The sequence below is a fragment of the Orycteropus afer genome, unplaced genomic scaffold (genome assembly GCF_000298275.1).
Source record: "Orycteropus afer afer isolate SDZICR_OR568_19922 unplaced genomic scaffold, OryAfe1.0 scaffold00164, whole genome shotgun sequence".
Taxonomy (NCBI): Eukaryota; Metazoa; Chordata; class Mammalia; order Tubulidentata; family Orycteropodidae; genus Orycteropus; species Orycteropus afer.
The window spans coordinates 4,670,775-4,685,549 of NW_006921751.1; the positions used below are offsets into that span (position 1 = coordinate 4,670,775).

Below are 14,775 nucleotides of genomic sequence, written 5' to 3' on the forward strand. Positions count from 1 at the left end.
CATTCTTTGGAAAAATCCTTAAAGATTCTCTATATCAGGGTCTTCTATGAAAATATTTATTGAATCCTTATAAGTAAGTCCCTTGCCTTGATAGGGCTGTGTGTTACATACTTGGAATCTAACAACAAACGATCATGATAATTCTCAGGGAACTTACCTTTTCTCAGTTCATCTTATAATTTAATTCTGAAATTTCTATTCTGACAGAGAAGTACATGTTTCCCTTATCTGTAGGAATATTTTATGATTATGTTGAAATTTCTTGTTTGTGTTAGATTACTAACATACCATGTTAATGATTACTATGTTAGTTTGGGAGGATAATCTCTTCTCCAGCATAGTTGGTTTTGAAAAAAAACTATCTTGAATGTCTTTTTTTATATCTTAATATTAAATCTGGACTAATAGGACAGTTTTTTTTACTTCCTGAATTGCCTACAACAGTAGTATGTTATAAACATTAATTGAGGTCCTAGTTAGAAAAATAATTCATTTTGCTTAGGAATACTTCATCCATAAATTATTTCACCTGACATTTTTTAATGTAAATTATGTTAAAAAACAATGAAGAAATCTTTAAATTAATTAGTATTATTTGACATGTGGAAGAATTTTAACATTTAAGGTTATAATGCAGATTTTAAATATTACAGAATATATCACTGATGTCCATTTGAATGACCTACCTGCACCACAGATCCTTCCATCAAATGAAGGTGTTAATTCACGTTTATCAACAAGCCCTCCAAAATCAGGCAATTTGTGGCCAGGATTGGCACCCACACAGAAAAAAGGTAAAGGTTTCAGTTATTCAAGTGTTAATCATGAATTATTTTTCTGTCCTTTCAAGTTGACTTGATAATAATTTTACAGAACCATGATTTAAATAGAACCATGATTTAAATAAACATTTGTTGTGTGTGGAACTCTTTAATTTACATATAGTGCAATTAATATTTTTTTTGTGTAGCGTACTGTTGAGTTTTAACAACTGCATAGATTTTTGTTACTGCCACCACAAACAGGAATTCTCTTTATGCTGTGCCTAAGCCCAGGCAATGTTGATCTCTTCTCTGTTCTCTTTTGCCTTTTTCAGAATGTCATAAATGGAGTCATAGAGTATATATATAGTCTTTTCAAGCTAAGTTCTTTCACTTAGCATAATGCATTTGAGGTGTAGTCACATTGTTAGTTATCTGTTGATGAGCAATGTGGTTATATCACAGTTTATCCCATTCATTCATTGATGGACATTTGGATGGTTTCTAGTTCTGGTGATTATGAGTAATGCTACTATAACACCTGTGTACGGATTTTTGTGTGAATGTAAATTGTTACTTCTCTAGTGTAAATACCTAGAATTAGAGTTACTAGGTTATAAGTTTTGTTTTTTTTTAAATAATATTTTATTATGTTTTGGTTAAGGTTTATACAGCAGTTTAGTTTCCCATTCAGCAGTTTCTATACAAGTTGTTCAGTGACATTGGTTACATTCTTCATAATACATGAATGAATATTATCATATTTCTGTTCTGGTTGCTCCATTTGCATTAATCTTGATTCCCTGCCCCCATACATTCTCATATTTGTTTTAAAGTAATTGTTGATCATTTGGTCTTATATAGGAGATTTTTTCATTTTTTTAAAGGAGCACTGATGATACTTACTTGTGTGAGATATTAATGATATTGTTCAGTAATTTCCACATTCTGTGGATAAATTATTAGTATCATTAATATTGCATGCAAGTAAAATCTTACTGAAGATAATTCAAAACTGGTTGCCGCAGTATATTGACAGAGAGCTTCCAGAAATGCAAACTGGATTCAGAAGAAGACATGTGCAGAAATGGCGAGGAGGCCCCATGTTCTGACCTCCTCTAACCCTACAAGAGGAAGACAGGATTACCAGCAGTAACCCAAGGCCTATTCCTACAAGGCCAGACATGCTGCCCCCTCCAGCCCTTTCACCAACCGTTCCTCCCAAAGCACCCACCACCTCTCTCCTGGGTTTGATAATTCTCTGCAGTGGCCACACAGAGCTCACAGATTATGAGGTTTATTAGGGAAGCACCAGACTACAATTCAAGTTCAGGAAGAACAGTCAGTCTCTCTCCCAGCCCACTGTCCCTCAGCCAAAAGTCTCTCACAGTCTCTCTCCCAGCAGTGCTGGTCCCTCGGTGTCTCACTCAGCAATGCGTGTCTCTCGCGCCTCTTTCCCAGCAGCACGTGTCTCTTTCTGGGGTGTGTGTCTCTTTCAGCAGCACATCTTCCTCAACCAGCAGTCCGAGAGAGTTCTGCCTCTAGGAGGCCTCCTTTTGAGCCCGGCAGGGTGGTCAAACTAGCCAATTATAGCATCAGAACTCTAAGCACCTGAGAGAGAGTGGGAACCTCCCAGAACATTGTTTTGTGCCACTCCCAACAGAAATACTCCAGGTGGACACCTTCAGCAATCAGGATCTGCTCAGTTGCTCATAGCAAATCCCACCTTGGAGTTTACAAAGACTTACTGGTAGAAAAGCCACCCAAAATAATTTACTACACTGCAGCGTGGAAGGAGGGATATCATTACTGATGTCAGATGAATCTTAGCTGAAAGCAAAGAATGCTAGAAAGATGTTTACTTACGTTTTATTGACTGTGCAAAAGCATTAGATTGTGTGGATCATAACAAATTATGGATAACATTGATAAGGATGGGAATTCCAGAACACTTAATTGTGCTCATGAGGAACCTGTACATAGACCAGGAACCTGTCATTCAAACAGAACAAAGGGACACTGAAAGGTTTAAAATCAAGAAAGGAGTGCATCAGGGTTGTATCTTTTCACCATACTTATTCAGTCTGTTTGCTGAACAAATAATCTGAGAAGCTAGACTATATGAAGAAGAACGTGGCATCAGGATTGGAGGAAGACTCATTAACAACCTGCAATATGCAGATGAGACAACTTTGCTTGCTGAAAAGTGAGGATGACTTGAAGCACTTGCCGATGAAGATTGAAGACTACAGTCTGCAGTATGGATTATATTTCAGTATAAAACAAAAATCCTCACAACTGGACCAATAAGCAGCATCACAATAAGTGGAGAAAAGATTGAAGTCGTCAAAGACTTCATATTACTTGGTTCTACAATCAACACCAATGGAAGCAGCCATCAGGACATCAGAAGATGTATTGCATTGGGCAAATTTCAACCAAAAAGAAAAGTAACTGCTGAAGCTGCTTATGTATAACCAAACACTTCATAGGGTTTGGTTCCTTGGTTTGGAGGTTTAGGATCATGGTTTCATGGGACATCCCAGATGATTGGCCTAATAACATGTTTAGTATTTCTGTTCTACCTCCTAGTTTGTTTTGTAGTGCCTGGGGTCTTAGAAGCTTCCTAGCAGCTGTGCAAGGCACAACATTTGGTCTCTATTTGCCCAGAGCAACAGAGGAAGAAAGATAGGAAATAGGAAGATGATATGGAATGTGTGGTTATTGCTTTATGAATAGCTGCCTCCTTTGCCATGAGACTAGAAGAACTGGATGGTGCCCCACAACTATTACTGAATATTTTGATCTGCATCTCTGCAAGAATCCTGATCAAAAGTGGAAAAATGCAAAACAGAATTTCTAGACCTCATGGACTCCAGGCTGTCTCAAGCCATGGATCCTGGATGATCCCTGAAACTGTTGCCCTGAGATAATCTTTAAACCTTAAACCAAAAGTATCTTTTCGGTCTTCTTAACTAAATAATAGTTTAGCTGAACTAGTAAAAAATGTCTGCTTTGAGCACTGTGTTCTTTTTTAAGAAATATTTATAAAGGATCAAATTGACAACAGCAGCTTGAAAGATTAGATAGGAAGCTTAGGGGATAGTTTATGTTATTGGGGAAGGAAAAACTTAGGAAGGGAGGTTGAGAATGATTGTACAACTCAAAGATCAGTGTCACTGAACTATGCTTGTAGAAATGGTGAATTGGTTGGTGTATACTTTTTTATCTGTATTATCAAAAGCAATAAAATAAATATGTAAACTATAAAACTCTTAGAAGAAAACATAGGAGAAAGTTGTCTTGACTTTGATTTGGGCAAAAAAATTCTTGGATATGACATAAAAAGTGTGCTTTATAAATGAAAAAAAAAGATAAATTGGACCTACAAATTAAAAACTTTTTCTTGGCAAAGACACTTAAGAAATTAAAAGAATGGGAGAAAATACATGTAAATCATGTATTTGACAAAGAACTTGTATTCAAGACATATAAAAAGCTCTTAAAAGTTTATAATAAACACATTTGTGAACGGGCAAAAATTTAAACAAAGCTATTTAATTTTAAATCTCAGTTGAACTCCAAAATCTCCCAGTGCAGTGGTTTTCAACTGTTTTGAAGTCTCAGAATCATTTTTTTCAAATAAAACCTTACTTGGAAGCAAAAGCAGATAAACAATAGCAGAATTGCTTTGATTGAAGTCAAGATAGGGAGACTGAACCTCTCCTGTTTCATCTTTACCTTTTTCCCCATTGCCTAAACTCTTTTCCTTTTCCTTTCCTTGACTTGTTGAACATAACCATGATGAGGCCAAACCTTTAATTCTGCATATGGAAAAATTGATCTGAACATTGTGCTTATTCAGAGTTCTTTTCACTTTCTCATACATTAGACACACACACACATATATATATATAACATCAGATAGTGGCCAAGGGTCATGTGTGTGTATGTATTATATATATATATATATATATATATATATATATATATATATATATATATATGTATATATATATATATATACATATATATATATATACATATATATATATATTAACCAGCATAAGTCCTATCTGATTGATTTCTTTGTGTCTTTTCAAAGTAGTATTCCTGAATTGTATTTTGAAAATTTCTTCTTAGTATAATAATATTTACTGTTAAGGAGTCTAGAGAAGAATATTAAAGGAACTACTTTGATCTGAGAAAATTTTTTTTGTGTGTGTTAAAATATATATATATATATATATATATATATATATATATATATATAAAACATTTGCCATTTTAACTACCTGTAAGTGTACAATTCATGGACATTAACTATATTCAGATTGTTGTGCAACATGTACCACCATCCATTTCCAAAACTTTCGATCACCCCAAACAGAAACTTTGTACCCATGTAATAACTCCCCCTCTTCCCTTCCTCTAACCCCTGGTAACCTCTAATATGCGTTCTGTCTCAATGAATTTGCCTACTATAGATATTTCTAATAGCCGAATAAATTTCCGCTGTGTGGCTATACCACATTTTGTTTATATATTCATCTACAGTTGAGCACTTGGGTTGTCCAACAAAATTGTGAATAATGCTGTGATGAACATTGGTGCACAAGTAGTTGAGTGTCTACTTTCAGTTCTTTTGGGTATATACCTAGGAATAGAATTACTGAGACATATGGTTGGTAGTTCTGTGCTTAAGTTTTTGAGGAAACAAAATGATTTCTATAGTGGCTGCACCATTTTACATTTCTACCAGTATTGTGTGAGTTCCAGTTTCTCGACATTCTTCCCAATAATTGTCATTTTCCTTTTTTTTTTTTTTTTTACATGATAGCCATCTTAAATGGGTATAAAGCGATACCTCACTGTGGTCTTTTTTTTTTGGCCTGTCCCTAATGACTAATGACATTGAATGTCTTTTCATGTGCTCATTCACCATTTGTATATCTTCTTTGGAGAAGTGTTTATTCCTATCCTATGCCCATTTTTTGATTGGGTTGTTTTGTCTTTTCATTGTTGCATTATAGAACTTCTTTATATATTCCGATTATCAAGCCCTCATCACATAAATGATTTCCAAATATTTTTACCATTCCATAGGTTGTCTTTTCACTTTCGTAATAAAACCTGTTGAAGCACAAAAGTTTTTCATTTTAATGAAATCAAATGTATGCATTTTTTCTTTCATTCATGGTTTGGTGTCATATCTAGGAGTCCATTACCAAATACAAAGTCTTGAAGATTTACTGCTATATTTTCCTCTAGGAGTTTCACAATTTTAGCTCTTATTTCCAGGTTTTTGATACATTTTGAGTTAAGTTTTGTATGAGGTGAGAGGTAGGAATCCAACTCATTCTTCTGCATGTGGAGATCCAGTTGTCCAAGGACCATTCATTATCGAAGAGACTATTTTTTCCCCATTGCATGGAGTTGGTGCTTTTACTGAAAACCAACTGGCGATGGTGTATGGGTTTACTTCCGGACTCAGTTCTATTTGTTTGGTCTATATGTCTGTCCTAATGCCAATGCTATACTTTCCTCCTTTCCCCTTAACTGTTTTGATTATTGTAGCTTTATAGTAAGGTTTGAAATCAGGAAGTGTGAGTCCTCTAACTTTGATATTTTTCAGTATTCTTTTGGCTACTCGAACCCCTTGCAATTCCATATGAATTTTAAAAGTGGCTTTTTCATTTCCGCAAAAAAACCTTATTAGATTTTTGATAGGGATTATGTTTAATCTAGGATTGCTTTTGGTATTACTGACATCTTAACAGTATTAAGTCTTAGCTGTCCATGGACATTTATTTAGGTGTTCATTAATTTCTTTCAGCACTGTTGTTTTCAATGTATAAGTGTTTCACCTCCTTGTTTAATTCCTAGGTTATTTCATTCCTTCAGAAAGATGCTACTACAAATGAAATTGTTTTCTTAATTTCATTTTTGGTTTATTCATTGCTGCTGTATAGGAACATGATTGACTTGGGTATATTGATTTTGCACCTTACAACTTTGCCAAATTCATTTAGCAGCTCTTTTTTGTATTCTTTGTATCTATATATACGATCATATCATTTGTGAAGGCATTTTATGTCTTCCTTTCCAATTTGGATGTTCTTTATTTCTTTTTCTTGCCTAATTAATCTGGTTAAAATTTCCCATACAGGATTGAATAGCAGTGGTAAAAGTGGGTGTGGCCAGAGGGAACAAGTAGTTGGGACTTTTGGGCTCGGGACCATGGTCCCAGGGGCCATCAAGCTCAATTGGCATAACATACTACACCAAAACATTGTTCCACATCTTACGTTGGTGAGTAGCGGCTGGGATCTTAAAAGCTTTCAAGCAGCCATCTAGATGCAACAGTGGGTCTCTCCTCATCCAGAGCAAATACGAATGAAGAAAACCAAAGATGTGTGGAAACAATTAGTTCAAGGGACTGGTAGACTATGTGATCCTTGGCCTATATGACCATGAGACCAGAAGAACTGGATGGTGCCTAGCTACCACTGTGAACCACTTGGACGGGGGTCTTTGTAGGAGATCCTGGATAGAGTGGGAGAACAATGTGGAACAAAACTCAAATTTATATATTAAAAAAAAAAAAAAGACCAGGTTTGCTGGTCTGATAGAGCCTGGTGGAACCCCTGAGATATGGCCCCTAGCTGCCCTTCAGGTCTGGAATTGATACCCACTCTGGTGACTTCCTGCCAAATAAAAGACCAGCATATGGGCTGAACATTTCCATCAGGTGGATACATTCCTTGGAGACATCAATCATGGGAGAACAGAAGGGCAGTGTATGCACAGGGAGACTGCTTCAGGGGCAAGGAGTGCACGGGAGGGAAGGATACAGGGAAGAAGTAACTGGGGAGAAAGTGAGAAGAGAGCTGTTACATTGTGGGAAATTGCAGTCAATGTCATGAGCCGAAATGTATATGAACTGCTGTATGGAAAATGAATTTGCTCTGTAAACTTTCACCCAAATCACAATTTAAAAAAAAAAAAAAAGTGGGTATGGACATCCTTGTCTTGTTCCTGCTCTTAGGGGAAAAGGTGATTTTTTTTTTTTTAATGTTCTATACTTGTCTTTAAATCCTAGCTCAATCTGCATCATCTCCTAAGAGGAAAAAACAGCACAAGAAATACAGAAGTGTTATTTCAGACATATTTGATGGAACAATTATTAGTTCAGTGCAGTGTCTGACTTGTGACAGGGTAAGTATGGGAAATTTCTGTCAAATGGTCTTTTTAAAAAATCCAGCAAAACAGCATTTAAAAAATATAACGTTTAATTCCTTCTATTACTGATAATCATGTTGACATGTTTACATCAATATAAATTGAACCTAAGAGAAGAACTTTTTTTCAGAAGTAAGAGCAACATCCTTAAAGATTGATTTTGACTCCTCATTGAATAGGCCTGCATTAGCAGGAAAAATTAACTCAGGTCTTTGCCTATTTTTGATCACCTATAAACATGAGAAGTTGCTCAACAAGAAGAATTGGTGCTGCATGCATTTTCTTCCAAGGCTGATGAAATAAGTATGCTTGGAAACTGTTGATATTCATGGGCATAAAGTTATGAATGTATTTCCTATGTTTGATTGCACTCTGGCTTGTAAATATTTTTCCTTACTTATATTGGGGGTCATATAATAAAGGTTGTGACAAACTGATAGATAGTAACATGAGCATAAATTAAAACGACCATAAGTTCTTTAATAATACCTCTAATTTAAAATGTGAATTAATATTCTATCTGTACTATCTTAGAATGTCTGTGAAATTACCTTTTTCAACTCTTTTTTCCTATTCCTCAAAGTTTCTTTGATCTGTTAAGAAGTTTTCCTTTAGTAAATTAATCAGGTAACCATATGATCTAAATTCATTTGGAATATTGAACTTATTGCCACTAAGTGATACTCATATCTGAAATACGAAATTGAAAAAAACAAAGACACTGCCGTTGAGTCAATTTAAACTCATAGCGACCCTTCCTTGGGTTTTGAGGCGGTATCTCTACAGAAGTAGATTGCCCAGTCCTCCTTCCAAGGAGTGGCTGGTGGGACTGAACTGCAAGCCTTCTGATTAGCAGTCATATGCCTTAGGCACTATGCCACCAGAGCTCCTATAATATAAAATAGTATCCTTCAAAATTAAAAAAAAAAACAAAAAACCTTAAGCCCCCCCAATTTCTAATTATTATGTTGAGATTTTGGGTCAAATCTAATGGGGCAATCTACTTCTGTAGTGATACTGCCTCTGAAACCCAAGGAGGGGTTGCTATGAGTCGGGTCCGACTCGACGGCATGTAACAACAACAACAACAACAATGACTTTCAACAGGATTATTTTAAAGTAGGCTCTTTTGGTCAATTATGTAAGTAGAAATACCAAGAAATGTGTTTAACTAATTAAAAATTTAATGTCAGGTTTTACATCTCTTTATTAAAAAACTATCTTGAAAGGCCCATTTCCGAAGTCCAGTGCAGTAGAGCTTAAGAGTTTGAATTTCAAGCCACAGTGGCTGGTTTTGAAGCACTTCTCTAAGTCACATTGTCCTTGAATGTAATGGGGATGCTGGTAACTCCCTCAGAGTTTTTAGGTGAAGATTGAAAATGATTTTATCTAAACCATTTATAATAGCACCTGATGCATAGCAAATGCTTTTTTTCCCCCTACTGTTATTAGTGTAAAAGCAATTCTTATTTTTTGTTTGTTTTTTGCTTAACTTGCTTTGATCTTTGCAGTCTAAAATCTGTCTTCATAAATGTTTGTACTGTATTATTTTCATTTCATTTTTAAAACACAAAACAATTTTAGGTGTCTGTAACCCTCGAGACCTTTCAGGATCTCTCCTTGCCAATTCCTGGCAAGGAGGACCTTGCTAAGCTGCATTCATCGAGTCATCCAACTTCTATAGTAAAAGCAGGATCATGTGGTGAAGCATATGCTCCACAAGGATGGATAGCTTTTTTCATGGAATATGTGAAAAGGTATGTATTTTTTTTCTTTGTATTTATTGTTTGTTAAAACTGCTGTTTCTGCTGTACTGGCAGAACACTTCCTTTTTTTTTTTCTGTCAATGATGTTTCAGGTTTGTTGTCTCATGTGTCCCTAGCTGGTTTTGGGGTCCAGTAGTAACCTTGCAAGATTGTCTTGCTGCCTTCTTCGCCAGAGATGAACTAAAAGGTAAGAAACATAAAAATTTTCATTATGACTAAATTGTGTGAATCTAAAGTACTAGTGGGACTAAACTTTAAATATATTCATAGTAGTGAAGTTTTAAGGTGACTTACATTCATAAGTACTTGCCTGTTTGGCACTATACACTGGCTAATATGTATATTCATGGCACTATGAATATAAATAAAACATACAGGCATTACTTGGATTATGAATGTCTGACTAACAGACAACTTCTCCTTGGCCTTTAATGCAGGGCTTCTAAACAATTCTGTCATGGCCGACAAAGTGAAACAGGAACAGATCAGACTTTTTACAGTTTGAATGATTTGTCATGGTATCCGGAATGGAAAAAATTATGGGTCAAAACTCTGGAATGGCAGACTTGGAAGAAGCATAGTCAGTCCTTTCAGAAGTCTGATGCATGAGTGAATTACTGGCAGAACTGTGGAGAGTCACATGCATTCAAAGTGGTGTGGTCAGCCGCCATCTTTGAGTGGGTGTCACCATATTTAAAGCCCTGCTTTAATGTTAGGTAAATTTGCCCTTACTTTGAAACGACTGAACCAACCCCTACTTGCAACAAATTCTTCATCACAATCACCTTCACATTTCACATGCTGCACATGCCTTTTAAATCATTTAAAAGCCTTCGAGCCTTTTCTTGCACTAAAACTCACTGCCATCGAGTCAATTCTGACTCAAAGTGACCTCCATAGGATTTCCAAGGCTATAAATCTTTACTGAAGCAGACTGCTTCATCTTTCTCCCACAGAGCAGCTGGTGGGTTTGAACTGCTGACCTTTTGGTTAATAGCCCAATGCCTTAAACCTAGCACCACCGGATCTCCTTTTTTCTTGCACTAAAGTCAGGCTAAATCAGAACTGTATGCACCTGTTCCAACTCACAAATTCTTAAAGACACAATTAGGAGCAGATCTCATTTGAAACCTAGAACTGCCTGTATATTACATCCTGAAAGAATTTATATAAATTCCTGTAGGACAAGACAACAGGATATGTTAAAGTTGCTTTGGGAATTCAAGGAAGAAAAAGATCAACCACATAATAGACTTATGTACATAGCTAAACTAGACTAGTTGTGAGGTCCTTCATATTATTTAAGATCTTTTGCTATTTTTGTGTGCTGAACACCTTGCATAGAGTTTAACATATGACAGGCAGTCCGTAAATTTTGTTAAATGAATACGTGGGAAGGATGTTATTTGAGGAAGGCCTTTAAGTTGAGAGGAGGTTAAGCGATGGCGTTATAAGCAAAGTGAACATCATGAGCTGACTCATGAGTGGAGACTGAAAAATGACACTTGTTTTCGTATACTGTGAGGTCAGCATGTGGCAGCATCAAAGAATTGCAGAACCATAAGAAAATAATTGCTTTTAATTTGAGAAGAATGACCAAGTCTGTTCTATTCGCAGGTGACAATATGTACAGTTGTGAAAAATGCAAAAAGTAAGTTACAGTGACAGTGGTTTTGATTACATGTTTTGTGTTTAAAATGCTACTTTTGCATTTGAAATGGTTTTAATTGGACATCTGTGGAATTAATTTCCCACTGTAGTTTGGAAAAATACAGTCCCTGAAGTTTTGTCCTGGTAATAAAGAGAGATTTAAAAAAATAAACCACACCCACTGCCATCAAGTCGATTCTGACTCTGACTGATCTCATTGGGTTTTTAAGACTGTAAATCTTTATGGAAGTAGATTGCTTCATCTTCCCACAGAACAGCTGGTTGGTTTGAACCACTTAACCTCTGGTCAAATGTATTACACACTATGCCACTAAAGGGCCTTAAAAAGAGATTGGTTGATCTATAAAACAAATTTTAGGTAAAAATTAAAAAATTTTAATAGACTTACGTAAGATGCTGAAATGTATATTTTGTGATGTGAATTAGGTATATGATTTAGCATAAAACATTATCTTTTTAACTTTTTCTTGTGATATGGGTAAAATTTTACAAAGCATATTTATTTTACATTCAACAATTCATATACGTTTTGTGACACTGATTATATTCTCTGCAGTTTAACAGCTTTCCTTCCACTTCCTCCTTGTGGTCCTTCTTGTCTATGCATTCCTGCTTCCCTTCTTTTTTCTCTGTACAAATGCTGCCCTTCTGATCTCCCATGATTGATTGTTCTAAGGAGTACATCTCCCTGGTATAGCTGTTCAGCTATAGGCCTGTTTATCATTTGGCTGAGAGTTAAGTCATAGGAGTGAGTCCAATTCTAGGCCTAAAGGGTGACTTGTGGCCACAGTCTCACAGGTTTCACCAGTCTCTATTTTACCAGTAAACCTGGTCTTTCTTATGTTTTCAAATTTTGTTCCACATTTTTCTATTACTCTATCCAGGATTTCCAATTTTGAAGTCTTTCAGAGTGGTTGGCTTTATTAGCCAAGCACCATCTAGTTCTTCTGGTCTCAGGGTCATATAGGCTGAGGTTCTCATGGTCCATTAGTCCTTTTGGACTAACTGTTCCCATGCATCTTTGATTTTCCTCACTCTTCTTTGTTCCAGACAAGGAAAGATCAATAGTTGCATCTTAGATGGCTACTTGCAAGCTGTTTAAGTCCCCAGTTGCTACTCACTGAAGTAAATAGAAATATATATATTGTGATTTGGGTGAAAGTTTACAGATCAAATCCATTTTCCATTTTCTACTCAACAGTTCATACAAATTTTATTTCATGACATTTATTGTAATCTCCATAATATAACAGCTGTCTTCCCACTTCCTCCCTGTAGTTACCTTTTTCCTGTATCCTTCTTTCCTATGCATTCCTGTCCTCTGAGCTATCTCCTTGTGCAAATACTGCCTTCTGATCATCCATGGTTGATTGTTCTAAGGAGTGTACCTACCTGGTATAGTTGTTCACCTTGTAGGCCTGTCTGTTGTGTGGCTGGAAGCTATGGGAGTGAGTTCAATTCCAGGCCAGAAGGGTAACTATGGACCATAGTCTCAGGAGTTTCACCAATCTCTATCAGACTGGTAAGCTTGGTCTTTTTCATGATTTTTAGTTTGGTTCCATATTTTTCTTCCACTCTGTCCAGAATCTCCAATTTTGATCCCTTCTAAGTTAAGTGTTTGACAGTAGTAGCTGGGTACCATCTAGTTCTTCTGGTCTCAGGGTCATGTAGGCTGAGGTTTGCATGGTCCTCTAGTCCCATGGGCTAATTGTTTCCATGCATCTTTATTTTTCTTTCTTCTTTGTTCTGGACAAGGAGAGAACAATTCTTGCATCTTAGATAGCCATTTGCAAGCTTTAAGACCCCAGTCACTACTCACCAATGTAGGATGTAGAATGATGTTTTTGGTGTAGTACTTTATGCTAATTGAGCTTGAGGTCCCCCTCAACCACAGTCATGAGCCTGTGAGCCCAGTGACTCACTCCTTCAGGGTTAGAAAAATATTTTTATATCCTGTGTTATGCCAGCTGAGCTTGATATCTCCATGTGTAAAACATTTTCCAGATATGTTGCAAAAGGTGCACTAGGATAATGACATATATTTTCATTACAGAGGTTAAATCACAAGCAAGACAATATTTTCTTATGTATTGCCATATTAAAAGTTAGATTCAGAAAGTGAAAGTCACTATTAAAAGTCTATAGTTTAAACTTTCCTAAAAATCAAAAAGATTATACTAACCTTGATGTTTTCTGCCATTTGATGGCAGAATACAAGGACAGTTTATACCAGAAAATTTGACAGAATCAGTGATTATAAAAGCACTGGCAGCAACGAAAACAACGTGTGCTTGTAGCATGTGCAGACAAAACAGTGTGATTCAAAGCATCATTGTAATTGAGTAATAATGACAACTCTGACCAGAGTGCATTAAAAAATTCAAAGACTAAATTACCATAGTGTTTTAGCCTTACAGGTATAGCGATACAAGTAAGCTGAGCTTATAAAACTTTTTGTGATTATAACTAACTATAGGAATATTTTTATTAAAAAAAAGTTTCTGCTAAAACACTGCCCCCCCCAAAAAGGAATAGAAAGACAATTTTAAAATGTCTTATTTTATTTCTTAATATGTATTACCAGCTCATATTTTCTATCTGATTATAAGTTCAGACTATTAAGGCTTCTTGGTTGGTAAATTAGAAAGAAAAGTGATTAGAGAATTAATGATAGAAACTATTTTTGAGATAGACTGAACTTGAAAATTTTTCTGGGTCTCTGTAATAGAAAAATAGTGACACAGAAGCCCTAAGAGTCAGAAGAGATTAGACAACAACTGTTTTAATGCCTTTATAATAATACACACTCCTGGTTGTTGGCAGTTAACTTCAGAGCATTGTTGATCTGCAACTGTTGGGCCTCTTTATGACAAAAAGGAATCTGTTTGGTTGATGATAAAGATGAAAAGCTGTCTTATCCTTGCTAGAGAAACTTTACCTCTAACCACTATTTAATTACCAGTTTAGTTTGTCTTAAAGCCTTAGCTGACAACTTTAGAAGAAGTTGACCTGGGGGAGTAGCTTGAAGCAAAACAGACTAGGAAAAAGATACATTGGAGATGGAAAAGCACTTTGCTCTATCCCCAGATCCAAAGTAGAAATCTGTCACATGTATATTAATACTGATTATTAATAGTAATCCTTATTTCAAGCTGTTTATTTCTGTATTCAACAAAAATTATTATTAACATTGAGGTAATGTCTTACTCCAGCAATAAATAATAGGAAAGTTCAACAAGATAGAAATAACATATGCTTGTAAGGGTTTGGAGAAATTGGAACTCTCATACACTGCTAGTGGGACTGTAAAATGATAAAACTACTGTGGACAATAG

The 14,775-nt window shown here is 35.7% G+C and overlaps 1 protein-coding gene across 1 annotated transcript in view; it reads left to right on the forward strand.

Moving 5' to 3' along the window:
- The window catches only part of USP33 (ubiquitin specific peptidase 33), a 47,763-nt gene that overhangs the window by 17,563 nt on the left and 15,425 nt on the right, over window positions 1–14,775 (forward strand). The window contains exons 10-14 of the mRNA XM_007946494.1: window positions 654–794; window positions 7,864–7,979; window positions 9,588–9,760; window positions 9,886–9,956; window positions 11,387–11,420. Coding sequence (XP_007944685.1) covers window positions 654–794; window positions 7,864–7,979; window positions 9,588–9,760; window positions 9,886–9,956; window positions 11,387–11,420 — 535 coding nt within the window. The remainder of the gene's footprint in view (window positions 1–653; window positions 795–7,863; window positions 7,980–9,587; window positions 9,761–9,885; window positions 9,957–11,386; window positions 11,421–14,775) is intronic.